Source organism: Manacus vitellinus, unplaced genomic scaffold (assembly GCF_001715985.3).
Source record: "Manacus vitellinus isolate BGI_N305 unplaced genomic scaffold, ASM171598v3 scaffold_7_pilon, whole genome shotgun sequence".
Lineage (NCBI taxonomy): Eukaryota > Metazoa > Chordata > Aves > Passeriformes > Pipridae > Manacus > Manacus vitellinus.
The window spans coordinates 12,422,959-12,443,236 of NW_021940813.1; the positions used below are offsets into that span (position 1 = coordinate 12,422,959).

The 20,278-nt window shown below is 37.2% G+C and overlaps 1 protein-coding gene across 2 annotated transcripts in view; it reads right to left on the reverse strand.

The window, feature by feature from the left end:
* Positions 1-20,278, reverse strand: part of CDKL5 (cyclin dependent kinase like 5) — a 124,555-nt gene that overhangs the window by 56,072 nt on the left and 48,205 nt on the right. For both annotated transcript variants that reach the window (XM_008922354.4, XM_018084197.3), the window contains exons 2-3: positions 19,664-19,891; positions 19,105-19,139 (exon numbers count right to left, since the gene is read on the reverse strand). In XM_008922354.4, coding sequence (XP_008920602.2) covers positions 19,105-19,139; positions 19,664-19,727 — 99 coding nt within the window. In that variant the 5' untranslated portion in view covers positions 19,728-19,891. The remainder of the gene's footprint in view (positions 1-19,104; positions 19,140-19,663; positions 19,892-20,278) is intronic.

Sequence of the window (20,278 nt, forward strand, 5' to 3'; positions counted from 1 at the left end):
CCAAAGGCGAACTTGTCAAGCAGGTTCCTGAGGCTGAAACTCTTCTGCTGGAATTCAGCTTCAGATTAAGACATCTAAATTCAAACACCTGCATGTGAGTTGTGTGTTCAAGCTTCTACTACAATAAGCAGAGCTGAAGAGCTCTAAGTTGACCAGTCACTCAAGACACGATTAAGTACCCTAAACACAGGCATCTAGTAGCATTTAAGATTCCCTAGATATCTACAACACTCACATGGGATTGGCAGAGAAGCAAACCTCCTGGAGCACAAGCTAGAGGTAAGACATAGCATCCCAGGTATCACCATTAGCATTAGGGGCTTAGGCAACTAAAGTGCATCTTTCAACCCCAAAGAAATATGTATTGAACTTACCTCTACTCCGTGACAAGATTTCCATTGGGAGTTTAGACACCTGTACAGGTGCACACATACATACCTAAATTCCTATCTTAATCATGTCATCTTTCCAGATCTACCAGTACATGAAGAAAGAAATTAAATCAAAGCACATATTAAGCTTAAGAATGTATGGGAAATGCATGGAAATCACATTTGAATTTTCCAATCTTGGGTAAAAAATCTCTTGCAGTGGGGGTTTTTTGTTTGCTTCTTTCTTTCTATATAAAAAAATGCAGGTCCCTTCTCTTTTTATCAAGTACCCCCCACCAGTCTCCACAACCTTTTAAAGACAATCAAGAGCTGTCCTGCTGGAAGGACTCAGTACCTCTGGATGCTGTGCATCTGGTCCCATTAAACTGTATGAGCCCTCCCAACTCAATGCTCACCCACTACTGGTAATTCATTTTCTTCCTCAATTCTTTCAGTAAACACAGAAACCTGGGAGACTTTGCTGGTGAAAACGAAAGCAAAGACACTGAGTTCTGCTATCCTAAATTGCCTGTCCCTCCCTGCAACAGGCCCATATTTTCCTTGTTCAGCCTTTCACTCCCAAAGTAGCACTGGAAGTGTTTCTTGGTGCCCTTGCAAGTCTCAACTCCAGCAGAGCTCTGGCTTTCCCAATATCACCCACATCCACCCAAGTAATGTTTTTAAATTCCTCCTTTGCTGTCTATGTGTGCTCCTACACATCTGGGACTGCTTATATCCCACCACATTGCTCTTCCAGCAGATGCCAGGGAAGTTAAAGTAGTCTATGAAAATCATGGTCTGTGATTTGAAAACTTCATCAGCTGTTTAAAGAAGGCTTTGCCCACTTCTTCACCTTGATCAGGTGGCCTACAACAAAGTCCCAATACAATGCCACAGTTTCTGGTCTCACCTCTAATCTGAACCACAAGCTTTCAATCACACTGCCATTCATCCCAGAAAATACCTCCATATATTTGAGACACTCCTTCACACGTGGGAAAACCTCACTCCTTTTTCTTTTCAGCCCATCTTTCCTGACATATTTGTATTCATCCATCATAAACCTCCAGTGTTAATTCCATGTTAACAATTTTTAAATACCAACTAAATCTTTGTTTTGGAGTGCAAGCTACAATAGGATTTCTCAAACTTAGTTTGCTCAGTTTACCATTATCTTAAAGAGAAAAGTAGTCTATCTCAGTGCTGAAGAAAAAAAAAAAAAGGGAAAATAGCAGCAGCTATTGTCATTTCAATGCTGCAGAAGTACAGATGAGGTTTGCCCTAACCTTAACATCTCTCATGTGCAAATGGCAGCAGCAAGTCCTCTGTATTTGGAGTGGAACTTAAACCACCAGAGGTGGTAACTGCCCATTCAGATACTGAGCAGCCACTCCAGATCTGTTCTGGAGCAAAAGCAAGAGCTATGGTGGAGCTTATTTTTGGGTTTAACACATTAATTTGAAAGACAGTATATGTTAGTAATGATAAACTTTCCCCATCTGGGGGAAAACCTAAGATACAATGGTCTTCTTGTCTAGAATTCCAAAAATGAGAACTTTTATATTTAGTGTTTTCAATTAAAGAAAAAACAAACAGTTTAAAACTGAAAACTTTTTCACTCCACATTTTGGGCATGCAAAATAGTGTAACACTGTCTTGTCCATGCAATTTAGTATGTAAAAGGTGTAACCAAATGCAACCAACACCTTTGGTATTTTGGTCTCAGCTCATTGATAGGTTTGGCCGTGGAACATTTCCTAGATGTCTACATTAACCCTAATAATCTGTCATTCCTTGTCCTCTCCATTATATGTCTTCTTTCTCCTCAAGTAGCATTAAGGGTCACAAACATCCCTTTCACTTATTTCAGATCTTTAATGATGATATTTTTCTGTTGTTCTCCAAGAAAGGGATGATAAATTTGAACAGGAAATGCCTCAGTTCTTTGGCTACTTCTCTCATTAGATGACAGTATTATGGAGAGAAAATAACTCCCTCCCCCATCCCCTAATGATTTTGTGGCATTTACAAAAAGGCATCTCTTTGCTCTGCAGGTTGTTTTCCCCCCTCAAAAAATATTTTTGCTGACATTATGCTCTTCACAAAGTAAATTCTAGGAAAATCTTATAACCAAGAAAGCTCTATGGGTACAAGTTGGTACTATTTTCCTCCAATTTTGTATTGTTTTAGCATTACAATACAGCAGGATCATTTTTTTCTGATGTTTTATCAACCAGTTCTCCTTACTTTCTCTACCAGTGTGATGAATGCCCTACAGAATACTAAATCAATGCTCTTTCCTACACCCTCTTCAATTTAGCTGCTTTTTAAAAAGTTTTTTTCCAATCTCTATATTGATATGTATTTCAGTGGACCCCTTCATGTCTTCTCAAAGTTTCTATATTCAGCTTTGCAGAAAAAGAAAGGCTTTTCTTCTCTGGGATTATACAGACAGTCTATTCTATGGATAATAAGAGAGAAATTCTTGCTTCTTGCAAAACTGCCATTTTGCTCTGCCAAGCATTTAAAGCTGCATTCCTTTTAAGAGATTCTATCTTCTTTCTAGAATAGCACTAAGGATTAAAATTCAATCCAATCTGTTTAAAAAAAAAGACAGCAGGCAAGATTCATACCTGAAACACATATAAGCTTTCCTGATTACTGTTGCAGAGGCTGGAGGAACAGGAGAGCTGCCTCTACACAAATTGCATGGTAATTCAGCTAACTTGAGAAGCAGAATGTACATAAGGAAATAAAGGAATCTGCACTCAAGGAAGAGTTCTGTTACTACTAACAGATGAAGAAGAAATGGCAGATAAGTCTTCGTAAAAATAGCATTTCTACAGATTAAATTCCAGCTTTGGAGTTAAATCGAGAAACAGAGTTTGTGGACTTCAGGTAGTTTTTGCAGCATCCAAAGACTTGTGGCTGTATGAGTATATTTTTTCCTATATTTCATTAAAGAAAAAAAAGTCTAAACATCACAGAAGTTCCAAGAAGACTAAAAAATCTCTTCTAACAGAAATTGCCCCTACTGATAAGTCTATCTAACACATCCCGCTTTTAGATCTTGCACATGCATATGTGCTTTTGAGACAGGAAAAAAAAAAGATACCATGCAGAATTTAGGTTCACTGTGAAAGTTTGCCCAAATGTGACAAATGAATACTTCTCGGAAAAAGGGAAAGAAATGTGTTTTGATCTCACCAAGTTTATTGTCACAAACAGTGGAAACACTGTGTGGGGAGAGGGGATAAAAAAGTGCAGAATGAAGAGCTAAGGACTAGGGAATACATAGGCTAAAGAGACTGGGAAAAAGAAGGTAGAAATGCAATCTGAAAACAGATTGGAAAAGAAAACTGGGATAAGGTACCTGGATTCAGAAGTTAGTATTAAAACCAGCATAACAAATAAATGAATCTGTGAAGATCTAAAATTTTAGTGGAACCCAATTTAACTGAAAGCAGAGGAATGCTGAGAATTCAGAAATAGCTGCAAACCCACTAAAACCACAGATGAATCTCATTCCACAGTGTTCTGGTATGCATGGGGGATGAAGGCAACAGGTTACTAGCTATGCCATCTCAAATACTAGAAGCTGACAGCTGTGTGACAACTGCGTGGGTATCCATATGGTGTTATATGATGAATTTTGTATTTGAGAAGTCTAGAAAATTATGGGGCAAAAAGAAGTTTATCACAGTGTATATAAGCAAGGCAGTATTTGAGGGGAAAAGGCAGCATTCTTTCATTAGAAATACTGGTGCATGCAAAAGAAACTGAAGCCCTTCTTCAGGCCTAAAATAGAAGCAGCAACCTCAAAGCTAAATTTAGGCTGAGAACAATTATATTGTGTGTTTAAAAAGACTCAATTAATCTACATAAAACTCTAAGTATTTCCTAAAGTAGAGTCTATCTCATTTGGCTTTAGCCAGCTACGAGTTAGATATTCAATGTGCATTGTCAAGGCTTTCCCTGCAGCTAGTAAAAGCAGGGCAAGGAGACAAGATTTGGCCAGAAGGTTACTGATTTTAATAATTTCCAGATGGTAAAAATTGCTTTTCGGATGTTGGACTCTCTCAACTTATATAAACTAGGGAGATTGGTTATGCAAGATCTAAGCACTGAAACAGTGGGTGAGATTAATTCCACCCAAGTTACTTAACTTTGCAGCCCTTATGTCTGTTTTATTTTTGCACGCAAAAACTTACATGCATGCACGTGTTTTTAAGATACATTTCAGAAATCTTATCAAGACTAGTGACCTCAGAGATATTACCTCCTCTGGATCACTATTCTTTGAGTCCATTGCTACATTAAGATCATCACATCCATTGGATTGTATTTGTAATTCCCATGCTAGAAACACAAATACAGTATTCCCAACTGTGCTACTGAAGTAAGAACATCTCCATTGCCAACGTAACTGTGCAGCGTCAATTCTCACATCCCACAAAGCAATCTGGCATAGCTAACAGCAAGATCAGAATTTCTGAAGCTCATCCTTCTTCTTTAACCTGCACATTAGAGAATAAAATACACGTTCAGTGGCGAGCATCTTCACGAAGCTAAAAATATCTCTGCTATGAGCTTTGCATTTCCGGTCCCTGGTATAATTGAAGGTACTACCTGAGATCAATAAAGCTTTAAATAACTTACAAAGAAGGCCTCATTAGAAGTAGGTCATAAGAAAAATATGGATTTAGAATGTATGTTATATATCGATCTCCTAGAGCCATATTTCTCTCAGTTCCAAAGAACTATAACAATTCATTTGAACAGGAGTAAAAGAAAAAATAACAACTGGGAAAGCTTTAGGATTCTTAACCGAGTAAAGGTTTCAAACCTTTTACTTAGTAAAATTTCTCGTTAATATTTAGTAACAGTACTGTTACTTCAGATTCGATTGGAGGATACAAAACATTTAAGACCACTGAAAAAATCCAAAACCCAAGACTTTACAAGTAAGCTTGGAGCTTCATTGCAGTACTTGGTCTAAACTATATGCAGATATGGAAAACAAAGCTTCATCAGAGGCAGGCTGCCTTCTGTCCTTTGTAAACTGATATAGTAGCAAGCCTTCTGGTGGTACAGAGAGTAAACAATAGCTCCGACAGCGTTTGTTGACTAGCATTTGTGCTTGAACGTGCTAAATCTGACTTGGTTTCATTATAACATGACTCTGAGTGTGATTTTAAAAAAAAACAAAACCAAAAAACATTACAATATAAAATCACATAGGCAAAGGTCTGGGCGTGGCTAAAAATATAGTAATACAAAAAATTAACAAATGAATCATTAATTACTCTAAATCTAGTTAAAGTCCTTGTTAAAAAAAAAAAAGAATGTCTCCTCACACAGCTTCATTCAGTTAGTACTGTGTGAATAGTCAACTATCACCATGACTTCAAAAAAGAAAAAGGTGGCCTTGCAGAATGTTAACTATTAACCTACCATACTCTAAAAATCAAGAGAAAAAAACTTCAAACAAATCCATGGACAAAAGACCTCTGGACCTAATTTTTCCTTTACGTATGTCTTTGTACATATTTGTTCTTTGCAAGAATAAACTATGCCCTCATAATTTGATTCCTAGCCAGATATGTTCAGAAAAGCCATGTTCTCCCATTGAAAAATTCTGGGACTTACTGTTTACTGTAGAAATAGAGATATCAAAACTAAACGGATTTTTCATTTTCACTTTTCTTTTAATAGCTCAGAAGTGCTAAAAGATTGCCTTCCTTCATACAAACATATTTAGGTAAAAAGCACACGATACTTTTGCAATGAGGATTAATTTTCAGAAAGTTCCTGAAACACGATTTGCAGATGAAAGACAAGCGAAACCTAAGAAATATAATCACAAGACTTCAGCGGTGAAGGTTTTTATTTAGATTTTTGTTAAAGTCTTGTACATGCCCACTAAATACTTTGATAAAACAAATAGAATTATTGCCATTCATATTTTATATGGAGGCACAACTGTTCAGTTCTCCTTAAATTCACAAAAATAAAAAGAATCAGCATAACAGTGTGCTATCTAATACATATAACAATCTACTAAGAGGCAACAGAAGGAATGGACTGGTATCAGTTTTTAAAACTGACCAGAAGAGACCACTTTGCTATAACTCATTAACTACACAAAAATGTGTGTGTGAGTATATAAACACTTGTGCATGGCTCTGTACATGTACCCATCTGTAATTGGAAGGATGCTGGTAAAGCAACAGAAGCTCATCTTCAGTAATATAAATTAAAAACTATCCATTTCACTGAAAATTGTAGTGAATAGAAAGTAAGAAATACTATAGACAGGCTGATCTCCCTTGATTTGCTTCTCCGATACTGGCATCATCTGAGAGATCTGGTTTGCAGTCTCTCTTACGTTATCTGAGGAATATGGATGAAGGGAACACTGCATCCCAGAATTACTGAGCAGAAATACCACTCCCTGACTTCTTTTTTGTTTTAAACCTGCTATATCCCATGGGATGGATGTTATTTGGCCTCTCTTTAGGCTTTCTAAAGGTCACTTGGGAAGCTCCTACTGATTTTCTTTTGCTCCCTGAATAGTTTTGATTCCTTAGCACTACAGCAGCCTTTATAGCAGTGGAAGCAGGGAGAACTCACAAAATTAGAGCAGGTCCAGAGCCCAGGCTTCAATTCCATCAAATACTATATGTGTTTTTTAACACCATTCTTCACTGGCTGATGCTTTGAGGGGAAAAAAAAAGGTATGCACCCCTCAGATGAGTTTTTCACATAAACAGTCACAGGAAATTTGATCCTGTAGGAGCAGCAGCTAGTCAGCTCTGCTCTGCAGATGGCACTGCCTGTAACATATTTCTGTGCATAAACATGGCATTCCTCCATCTCTGTTGGAAATGTTAATTGATTTCAAGAAGATAGCTTGCCTCCTGGTCAAGATGCATACTGTCAAAAACAGAAGTAGGTGTAACCAGCCAACAAAGTTTTTTCGGTCCTACAGAACTTCATCTTTCCACACCTCAGTGCGTGATTACAGTTATAAATGTCACTTACTTCTGTCACACCTGAAAACCACAAATTTTTTTTTAAAACACTCTCTACAGCCCAAAGGAAAATTGATAATGATGGTAATCCTGTTCAGTCAAGGTTAAGTCTAAGAAAATTGTTTTGCAGTTAGTTTTCAGCACACTGGAATCTGTGGTAATCTGTTATTAGAACTGTATGAAAAAATATGCTTCATAATACACATTTGGGAAGGAGTTCTCCTCAATATTATAAGGATTCTTTGTGGACTGAAAGAATAGGAGGGTTGTTCAATATGGCAGCACAATTCTATATCAAAAACCGAAAACAGAAAACCCACCCTTTCAGAGCACATACACACCTTGTTTCTGCTGCAGAAGGATGTAACAGGTCAGGGTAAGCAGTCCCCGCATTCTAACAACAGGAAGATGGCCACAGGGTTGCAGCTTATAACATACAGGAGCCTTTCTCCTGTTAGCCCATCAGGGAAGCAGATTATAAATGTGCTTTTCAAACACAAATTCCAAACAAGGAAAACCAGAAAACAGACTCGTGGAAGTTGAAGCAAACAAAACCGAAGCCAAGGACCATCCCATAACAACAGACAACATCTAAACACAAAATATATACAAAAGATGTAAGAACTAGTTTGTCATCACCACCAAGAAGACTGTTAGAGATGTAGTGGGGACTTGCAAGCTCCTTACCTTTGTCCTCCATCCTGCACGATGGATATACTGCCCAAATCAGATATCTCCCATGGGCACACGTACACCCCTTTGAACTTCTAAAAGCATAGGTACAAGGGTACAAGTGAATCAAAGAAGAGGCCTCCCTGAGCACAGGCATTTCATTTCAAGACCTGCAATGTTCACCCCCCCCTTTATAAGACTGACATTGAATTTCCTTATACTAATTTTTCTACATTGCAGTATTCTACAGAAATTAGGTTTCATGTGGAGGAAAAAATAGAAAATGCTCCATCAAAGTTTTTAAGGCACAAGAAACTAAAAAAATGGAGAGCAATGTTGGTATCTGTTTCCAAAAAAGAGTTACCTGTGCAGTTCAGAAACAAATACTCACTTTGCTACTCATCTGGAAAAGTGAAAATAAAATTGCATAAAGTGGGTGATTTTTCATACTGGGCAAAGTAAAGCCATTATGTTCCAAGGTGTGAGGATTTAAAAGGGGCTTCCACAAAGAGTGGTCTAATTAGCAATTTAAGCTAAAATAAACCAGCTATAATAAAAATGCAAATACTTTAAAAATCCAGAGGGTATTTTAGTTTTCCTCTTAAACTTAAAGCAGCTTAAATAGATACCCTTTAGAAAAGGAGACGTTAGCATGCAGTTGGACTGTTCTGAACAAAAGCAAGGAGCAGATTCATTGAGCTTAATTGTCCAGGTGCAGCTACACATAGCAAAATAAAAAGAAGTATGTGAAGAGTTTCAGATTTGTAATATATGTATAAGGGACAGATAGCATAAAGAATATTTCCAGTTCTGTGCAAACATGTAACAATTGCTATCAGCTGAAAAAAGATCAAGCACTAAGCAGTCTAAGCAGAAAGGCCTCTAGAGCTCATCCTGCCTTCCCACTGTATCCAAAATTTCTTGATCACCATACTCTGATGCCAGGTTTGTCTAGGCCCTTACTTAGGCTTTTAACTGTGATCAAACACCACATACAGTAAGTGCAGTATTAAGTTCTTTGCATGAAATTTTACATATTTTTACAAATTTTAACAGCTGTAACAGTATAAATGGAAACTACTTTCCTTTTTTCCCCACTTGTTGTTATCCAGGCTTTGAACGAGAAGTGAATACAACTACACTTTAAAATTCCTAGAATTTTTATTCCAAAAGAATAGAAAGTTTTCTATATTTTAGGAGGGTATTTCACCAATTAGGAGTTACACAGAACTGAGTCATCAAGGAAATTTAAATTGCTTTAATCAAGGCATTCAGATTGACAACTTACTATTTAAAAACACACTGTGATCTTTACTGATGAAAAAATACATGTGCCCAGAAGACCCTATAGCTTTCAGATAAAGTGAAATGATAGGAAAGTTTCTACTGGTTTTGTTGATGTTTTACCTACACTGCCAAATGTTTATTTTCCTGGATTCATGGCTTTAAAAAAAGGTTTTAAATTCACCCCAAAAAATTAAGAAAAAGAGGTATATTCAAGACATTTTAGTGTATTAATATTTTAAATCAACTTTAATGGTACAAATAATTTTGAAAGCTAGCTAGATGATCCAGACTCATTTTCACCATGGTACATTTAATAATCTACATTAATGATCTTCTAAAACACTGAGTTGTGCTCTGTTTTAGTGGTCTTTCTTTAAATACAGTGAGTGTCCAGAGATCAATGATTAACATAGTGCTCTTAGAGCTGCTCACATGTCCTAGGAAAGTTCAAGAACTCCACAAGAATCCCTTTCGGGGGAACGATTAGCCTAAAATTTAGAAATACAATTTTCTTTGCATCAATTATGCTACACAGTAATTTGCAATTTGATGACAAGACCAGACTGTAATCCAATATTCAACCAAGTTCATACTACTACAGATGTAATCCTATAATTAGCCATATGTTGTTTCCTTTCCCATATATTAACTTGCATGAACTATAAATTCCCTAGCTTACACCACTACTTTCCTAATGATCCAAGACCCCTCATCAGGTCTCTAATTCTCACCTATTTCAATTTCTTCTGCTGCTGCTTCTAAGAAATACTAGTCATATTCTTAAACTTTAATTTTCAGCATAACATTTTCAATTTTTCGCAAGAAAAAATAATTTGTATGGATAGTTTGGCTTTGGGTGCTCATCACATCCACATTTAAAAATAAGATTTCTCTTACAAGGACATTAAAATGAGATACAGCACTACAAGCTGTTTGCAATTAAGAATCATTAGGGGCAACCACAGAACACACTGCTGAAGGTCTGAATATGATTCCTGTATTATTACAAGTGTAATGATATATAATTCCTTTGCAGATGGAGTGTGCAGCAACTACTAAGGGGCATGTTTATTTACTGGCAATATTCCAAGCAAAGCTGTTATTTGAGGCATAAGCAGTAACCTTTTACTTAGTAAAACCAGTACTTATAGAAAGAATTCATAAAACATATTATGTAAAATACTACCAAAAACTCATACAGTTTCTTCAAGAAACAAAAGTTCAAAAGATGCCTGGTTAATCCAGAGCCATTAGTGTGACAAACTGGAAGAAACTGTCTGACTAAAAGAAATACTGATCTGAGATACTGTGACTGCAACAAATTGCTTATCTTTGACTTAATTTAAATTGAAAACCATCAGTAATACATTTCATATATCCTTCCAAAGCAAGATGAATCACTCTTGTTATTTTTAACTCAGGCTTCTATGCTTCTTTCAGCTACCTGAATTACTGAAGTACTAGGGTGATCCCATTTTTCTCCCTCCCCCTTGTTTTGAAGATCTTCTGCAGCATCAGGTCTCTCTGCATCTCAGTTTTGTGCTGCATGAAATTGCAATATCCAATGTTATAAAGACCAAGCCAGCTTAAGCCATCCTAATTTGTGGTACTGAAAGCAAACACCCTCACACTGTACTGCTATAAATTGAACACATCTGAAAAAAAAAATAAATCTTAGTATTGCCTTCCACAGCAAGGTAATTTCTCTACTCTGAAAGCTCTCTCTCATCCTTGCCCTGCACCTTCTATTTCTAAATATTAGCCTTTGAGAACAAAGGAGGGAGGGAACAAGAAATTTAAGTACTGAATACCACTATATCTGAGTAGGGTTCATAACACAAGTACAAAGCAGGAGGTAAGGGGATGGAGTATCCTCCAAGGGACCTTTCAAACAGCAGTCTGGATTGTCATAAAAGACTCAAAGGGAAACAACACAACTGCAGACATCAAAGGGGCACTATTCCATTGATATGGTTACAGACTGACCAATGTGAATAACGAAAACCATTACGTTTCATAGCATCCTAGAATATCCTGAGTTGGAAGGGACCCACAAGGATCACCAAAGTCCAACTCCTGGCCCTGCACAGGACCATCCCCAAGGGTCTCACCATGTGCCTGAGAGTGTTTTCCAAACGCTTCTTGAACTCTGTCAGGCTTGGTGCTGTGACCACTTCTCTGGGGAGCCTGTTCAAGTACCCAAACACCCTCGGGGTGAAGAATCTTTTCCTAATATCTAACCTAAACCTCCTCTGATACAGCTTCATACCATTGCCTCAGGTAATTTAATGCAATGAAAAATGCATTCATGCCCACTTTGTACAACCCGGTCAGGCCCTCTTAAAGAAATCATTGTATGTGACTGAAAATAATAGCAGTTTCATACAAGATCAAATTAAATAAATCCTTGCAATAGAGCATATTTTAGCAATCTATAGCAGAAGCAATAAATAGAAGACAATATAATGCAGCAAGAGCAACTAAAAAAAGACCTGGAACCACCTTACTTTATCCTTTCATCCTACATAGCCTCACAGGTGTGAACCCCAAATGTTTACTTCTATTAATCCCAGGACTCAGATTTCTAGGAAACTAGGACAACACCAAACAGAGATCTCATTTTTTTCCCCCTGGGCAGGTAAGTCATTCTATATCTTGATAGTTTACTCAAAATTAGTGCTTTAACAGTTTACCAAGAAATATATTATGAAACAACTCTTTAAAAATAATTGCAGAAGGAGAGAGACTTGGGAATAAGATTTTGAGGAAAAGAAATAAAAGGCAGCAATCTTGTGATTCAGAGAACACTATAGCCTACCTTGGGGGTGAGAGGGGAGACTGAATAAGTAGTAGTGGTCTTAACCTGTGGGAACTCAGCAACCTAAGTTTCTATGCTCCACTCTGCACAACTATCTGATCTTTGGAGCAGTAACAGTACACATATGAATCTTCCACTTACTTGAATATAAATCAGGACTACATTGACATCAATGACATTTAAAACACATAAATATAATGCTAATCTGATTATCTGTTTCCCCCTGCCACTGGGGACTGAAAGGACTATGGAAGAGGCTGAGGTTCAGGTATAGACAAATGTCACAATGAATGAAAAAAGAAAGCTTTAAAAACTGTCAATACCACATTCACATGTACCCTGCATAGCAAGCAGTTATAGACATTCATTGTATGTCACTTATACGAACGTATAGGAAAGCAATAACTGAAGTGAATTAGCACTAACCAAGCTCGCCTCTCACTGCTGCACTTAAGGGAATGCCATGGAAGCAGACTAAGGAAGCCCATGAAATAAATACTCTACATCTAATATTTCACACCAGAATTCTGTAAGGACAGCTGGACCCCCTCCAGGAGCTCCATGTCCCTCTTGTACCGAGTAGCCCAGAACTGGGCACGGCACTCCAGATGCGGCCTCATTAGGGCTGAATGGAGGGGCAGGATCACCTCCCTAATGCACCCCACTGGACTTCTTGGCCACAAGGGCACACTGCTGGTTCATGGACAGCTTTTTGTCCACCAGGACACCGTGGTCTTTCACCATAAAACTGCTTTCCAGCAGGTCAGCCCCCAGCCTGTACTGGTGCATGGGGGCAGGAATGAGATCAGGAAAAGTCTGTGCATTACTCAGTTTGCAGCTTTACTCTGAAGTGATAAAGCTAAGTGCCAAAAATGCTCCTAAGATCATTCCAATTTTGCTCAAAAGTTCTAATTTTGAAAGTCAATTGCATATGAAGAAACACAAAAATTTAAAATATTATTTCTCTGAATGGAATCACTTGCCATGAAATGCTAAATGCTCTGCATTATCTTCTATTCCTTATCACTGCAGGCTGCTTTCCTTAACTTTTAACAGCACTACTTTCACACTGACCTTCAGATTTGTCACTAAAATGCTGAATAGTAATATTGTACCTAATATCTATTTCTGTCAAAAGCAGACAGAAATACCTCTCCTTGACTCACAGTATTACAGAAAGATTAGTGAAATACAAACACCAAACCCCAGAAAATTCCGGATCAGTACAGCTAGTATTCCAGTGTTCAAATACCAGGCAGTGCAAGTTCATTCTCTAGCTGAGTACTCAAAATCTGAACTTAGTTCATACTACCTCCACTATACGACAGATCGTAGCACTGAGGGGAAAAACACAGGCAGCAATCTGGTCTCATTGTGAGAACTCAGATTTTTCACTTACTCATCATTTCTCAATCTATCAAACAGGAAGTACTGTCAAGTCAGTCAAATCCAAAGAAAAACAAAAAAAGAGCTGTATCCATTTCAGTACAAAAGATAATATCATAAGAAAAAATTAAATAGAAACTGCAATGACTGTATTCTTCAGTCCAAGCACTTCACTTAACGTGCTGGGGAGCTAAGGAACCTTGAAAACCAAATACAAAGCAAGAACATCATAAACCACAACACACTGAAGATAAATGCAACTTTTAGAAACAAGTACACTTACCTTTTAATTTTGGCACTAAAGAGAAACTCATCAACATAAAAAGAAGGGCTAGCAGATTTCAAGTGAGACGATGTTAATAACATCAGCAGATACATGAGTCAGAAAAGGGATTCTAACATCCACCAGGCAAATTCAGAACTTTTTTTTTTTAAATATTAGAGATACCCCCAATTTTCTACAAGTATGAAGCTCTCATTCACTCTGTGAAAGTGGCATGACCCGGTCCCAGGTGCCCGTACATAAAATTCATGAGAAACAAACAGGAGGAACTAGGAGTCAGTGCAGCTGCAGAAATATGAGTTATCTGAGCTACCTGTCATCCTAGATGATGAAATCATGCAATAGGATTACAGGAAATGTAATGGAATAGCTTGCACGATCGGAGCACTGCCATGAACAGACACAAGATATTTGAAGAAGGATGAACTAAGAAAGGAAGGAGATTCTTGCAGAGGAAAGGGAGGCTTGAATGCATATACTTTTGCTTTGAAATAGGTAAGGAACAAGTACAAAGTTTTTGCATGAGGGTTAGAAGACAGAACAACACATGTGACATTTGGGGGAATATTGCTTCAAAGCACCTGATCAAGAGAGCAAAATAGATAAAGCCTTCTTAAGGGAAGTCTTACAATAGGGTCTAGTTTTCACAGAGGACTTACAACACTCCAACATCTGCAGAAAGGGTAATACAGCATGATGGAGACAATCAGATTTTTGGAAGATGGAGAACGTAATTTCTTGACACAACTGACTAATGAACCAACAGGAATGTGAAGACTGATGGCAACCTAAGAGGCAGTGACAATGTGTAGTCACCCTGACCAGAAGAGTTCTGTACATGGAGGAATTAGTGATGCACATCAGAGTTCAGCTGAAGTGGCCCAGGCCTGTGTTGCTCAGCTACCTGGGCTGCAGGACAAACTCAGCCAGGTGGTTGTAACAGAGGAGCCTGCAGGCAGGTCCCACTCAGCATCTGCAGTTCCATCACCTGCATGGCCTTGCCTTTATCTAGGGATGTGGTGAGAAGTTCTCCTGAGAACAGTCTTTCTGTTTGACAGTAGAAATGATTAGGAGTTTTACTGTAAAAAAATCCTGTAATAGCTTGAATAATGAAAATGGGGTAACTGTTCTACAGGGGTGACTTTGTCAAAGTGCAGCAATGGCCCTGAGAAAATTTTCTCCAGTTGGCCAACATTGGTAAGAGGGGAATTCCTCACTGAGCTCAAACACAAACAAATAGTGCAAAGAGTGCAGAAGTGGGCTACCTATAGGAACAAAAAAATACTGGTTTCAAAGGAAAAAGTAAGAAAACTGTGCCCCTGATGGTCAGTAGGGGATCTAGTAATGAAAGAGATGGAAAAAGCTGAGATACTTAAATGAAACCTAATGATTCTGTTACATATGCATATTCATTATATTTTCTAATGAGGAAACTATAACTTTCTTTAGAAGGTGAGTAAATATTTCTTTCAGCTATTCTGAGGCACATACACAACTTATCAGAACATAAGGCAGGAGTATTACAAAAGGCTCAAACAAGACAAAATTAAATATTAGGTTAAGAAGAAATTGCCTGCAAGTATTAAACCTATTATTCTTCATTACTCTTCAATGCACGAAAGAGCCAAATAATTCTGTAAACTAATAATTTTGTTTCTTTTTGTTTGTTTTTCATACAGGAATTCAGTGGTGTTTATCTTAAAGAAAAAGGACAAAAAATGTCTCATATTGTTAAAAACAACCAAAACCAGATTCAATTCTAAAACACAAGAGCAGAAAAAGTATCTCATTAGGCAGGAGATGCTTTACATATAAGAACAACTGGCATCCAATTTCCAAATCATTAAACTGTATCGCCTCAGGCTTGAGGCCTCTGAGAACACACAGCACGCTGCAAGAGAAGGAGAAGCTCAGGAAATTTCATAAATTTCTGCTGTGCTTTTAGAGAAACTGCATCACTACATACCTTCCTGCACACCTAGCTAACCTAAAAATACACCATAAATTTATACATACAGATACGTGTATGCAGGCATAGAATCATAGATTATCCTGACTTGGAAGGAACTCAGAAGAATCATCAAAGTTCAACTCCTGGGCCTGCACAGGAGAGCAGAAGAACCTCACTATGTGCCTGGGAGCATTGTCCAAACGCTTCTTATGGTTTGACTGCCTGCTATTATGAATCCTTCTTCCTCTCCAGCCTGGCCCTGTGGTAAGTTCTGCCTCATTCTAACAAATGACCCCTGTTTCAGTGTCATCATCTTGCCTACCTAGAGACAGTCTCCACTCCACTTACCTTAGTCATCTAAGTATATATTCACCTCACTTCTACAAACTCCAGCTTGCTTCTACAATTGTCAATGTTCCTCCTATATACACAGTTTATTATCTGACAGTTTAACAGTACATTCCCTTTTCACACTGGTTTTCACCTTAATTTTTTCCTTTAGGCTTCTTTCTCCATATGCCCATCTTTGGACACTTAGGGCTTTACCACAGCACCTGACTATAATTTTATTGATTTTAAATCACAGTATTATCATGTTGGTTTTGTACCTGATGTAAGAGCCCTCCTGATAGTTGTGCCTAAATCCCTATTAGCAAAGGTTAACTCTGCAGGAAGCAACCAGCCCCCTTTTCAAAGTAAAGACAATAGTGGTTTTATTTAAAGGGCAAATATTTGACAAGTCTTAAACATTAGCTAAGATTCTTTTCCTCAGGTGTGATCTCTGACACTGCTGAACTGTCCCACTGGCTTTTCTTTTCAGAAAACACAGCCAAGATCCAATAAGCCAAGGCAGGCGATTTCAACATTTAGTGACTAACAAATGTATTTCCAGTATTTTCAAACACAGTGTACTTCACTATATATCTTCAGGGAAAGTCCTCTGATTAAATGAAAAAAAAGGAAAAGCTTTTCAGAACATCAGGTCTGCTTTATTTTAACATTATTTGTATTAGCTTCACATCCAAAAAAACCCTCAGATAAACAAGTAATCTTTATGCACAACCCACAGTTCTCAATAAAGGATTTGTGATAAAAACATGCTGTATAATAATGTAAACACAGTCATTCTAGAGGAGCTACTTTAGCTTTTCTGATAATGTTCCCTCAGCAAAGGAAAAACACATATAAAAATGACAAGGTATTTGTTCCTTACACCATTCTCTCCAATTTCCATGCATATACACATGCCAGTGAAATGCACTGAGGCAAAAAGCTACATATTTACTAAAGCACTAGTGGATTACATGTTGGAAAATTGTTGCAATTAGGAGTTGGCTCCTCATTTCACACAACATTTACCCTCTCACCAACACGATGGAGATATATTAACTTAGAAAAGCTGAGAATTTGATCCTGGCATATTACCAATATTTATAAAGATGAATATAAACATTTCTACATTCTAAAGTAGGCCCACCAGCAGCCAAAAACTCAACAAAACAAACCCAAACAAAAAACCCCACAACAACAACTACAACAACATAAAACCAACCAAAAACCCAAACCAAAACAAACCACACATCCTTGCATTTCCAGGTCATTCTGTTAAAACTGCATGAAAGTGAATTAAGACTTTGGTTTCCTACAGGAGTAGGAAATATTAATGTTAAACTTTAAGACAGTTATTTTTTTTAGTAAAACAGTCATCTAAAACAGTCATCCTAAAGTCATCTGCCCTTAAAGGCTGGGTGCAGCTTGTTTTAAGTAAGTGAGACTCAAAAATCAGCAAGATGAAAACATCAACATACCTCACCTTTTCTTCAGACCTCCAAATACTGGAAACCCTAGGTCTGAGTAAACCCACTTTCTAGAATTTTTAAGAAATACTACTTTGTTTTACATCTTCAATACAGTTATTTCGATTAAGATGAAGCTACAGAAAAAATGGTGCAACTACCTAAAAATTTAGATCCTTACAAGCAAGTCAGCATCCTTACACAGGCTGTAGGAAGTACTTTCCTCTGCTAAAGGAAAGTTTTCCTTTCAGTCATCTGGTACCTTGGAAGGTATTCTCATAGGAAACTAGAAAACAGATTCCCCTGCCATTATACTACACTCTTAGAGTACTGAACAGTTTTTGTAAAGCTTAAATTTCACTCAGCAATGCAGGAAATCCTAGAAACTTCTTGAGTCTCAGTGAGGTTACCTTCCATAAAAAATAGAGCCTCCTAGGATAAACCCAATTGTCACTACCCAAATGCTCTCAAACTACTCACCCTGAACTATTATACCATAACAATCTAAAAACATTCAACTTAGCAAAGTCATTCTATTGACTGTTATGGACTGCCAAGCACAACAAGGCTTCAGCTTGAGATAGGATCTTTCCACGTTCTAGTATTTTTTTCCTTTTTTTAATTTTAAGTCAGTATAACAGTCTAAGACACTCCAGATATAACTGCACATTGTGTGTAAAAGCCTTTCTGCCTACGTGCTAAAAGCCACCACAGGAACACAAGCCCTCTGCACAGTGCTAACTTTTTCTAGAAAAAGGTATGAACCACATAAAGAAACGTTTATATATTCTTACATCACTACAAATTACTAATTCTATGATTCTGAAAAGTTCTGCTTCAGAGAAATTACTTTGTTATATGACCACACTGCTGCTGCAAAGACAGCAAAAGTAGTTTGTGTCAGTTCCCTGTTGATAAGTAGCAAGTTCAGATACATCCAACTTACAGAGTAGTTAAAATAATGTAGACAGGTTGCCAGACTTCATTTTTGTCTCAAACAGCATTTTTTCTTTCCTTTTTAACTTCTTCCTCTTCCAAATTAAATTTAATAACCAAAAAAGTGACTGCTTTCTTGTTTGATTGTCCTACAGCTGTAGAAATTCCACATGGATCCCACTTCCTCTCCCCTGCCCCTTCCAAGAGAGGTAAGTGCTTATCCAGCAGTATTTGGCAAATAATTTGGCATTCTAATTGAAACTGCTTAAGCATAAATTGTGTTCCAAATCAACTTTTTTTTTGCCTTTTTCTAAAAAAACTCTCTTAGTTGAGATTAATGAAACATTATTAATATTTCAGACAAATATTAAACACCAAAAAATTGAGGTTTGGTACTAGATATAGCCATTTCCTCTGACACTTGCAATTAAAAAGCTGAGTAACTAACTGCAAGAAAAAGCCCACCCCAGATGCCACATCTCATACATAGTAACAACTCAGTTCTCATCAAAAGTCACTGTTTCACCCAAACACCAACATTTATCTCTGATCTCAAAGCAATTTACTTACCTTGTGTCTGCATTTAAGTACAACGCCATAGGCTCCTGAAACAAAGAAGACAAGATATAAACAATCTTAAAGCAGAAAAAAATTAAAATTGGCAAGATAAAACAGTGTTCAGTCACCTCCTGCATATAGAAATAATATTGTTCCCAGCACTGTTATCCAGAACTTGTATACATGGGTACTAAACCTCTGTGTACTGTAAAAATTTTATAAAAATTGCTTGAAAGTCAATGGATTTTAAAACACTGAAATTATTTTAAAAAATATATACTTGCAGATAAGTTTGATAACTTGCATCTCCCTAGTACCATTAATGAGAAATTAATATACTAAACTTTTAAGGAAAAAAAAAACTACTCCAAAAACCGCAAAACTGTCCCATTTCTCCTCCATTCCTTTCACCTTCCAATCCAACTGAGAAGAAAATTAAAAGAAGCCATAGAGAATAAACTGATGTTTTTATTATCTGCATACAAGTAATATTTTGCAATTGATAACATAAAGAGGACTAAGTCAAATCTATACAAAATTCTAATTAATTTTTTATTAAGGTATTACTTACCTTCACCTACAACCCCAAGGATCTCAAATTTATTCATCACATTACCAATGTTAGGAATCTTCATCAAGACAAATTCCTCTTACGGTGAGAGCCACAAAACATGGCACAAAGGGGAGCGGCTGAAGACTTTGCAAAAGGCAATTGTGAAAAGGCTCTTGGAAAAAAATTCCACCTTGATCAACCAGAGTTCTCACACTTTTTCTTAATTTCTAGGCAGTCAGTAGCTTTCTGGGGAAAAAAAAGAGAAAAATCATGTAGTTAGTACTTCATTTCCATAAGAGAAAGCAGTGGTATACAGACATCACACCAATATAGTCCAACAGTTGTAACAGACAATTAATTTACTTCTACATTTTATGATCAGGAGAGCTTACCAGCATGTATAATGGACAGAACCTACTGAGAACATACATCTGACACAACAGCTGGACTTGTAATCCCATATGCAGGATGTCTATTACAGTAATAACTAATTTGCATAAAGTGATTTTCTACAGAACAGAAGCAAACAAAAATGTTGACAGGAACTACCTTGGTGAGCAAAAATACACTTATAATTACTTATAGTGTAGGACAGGTAGGGATAAAAACAGATTTTGTTTAGTTAATTTCTTA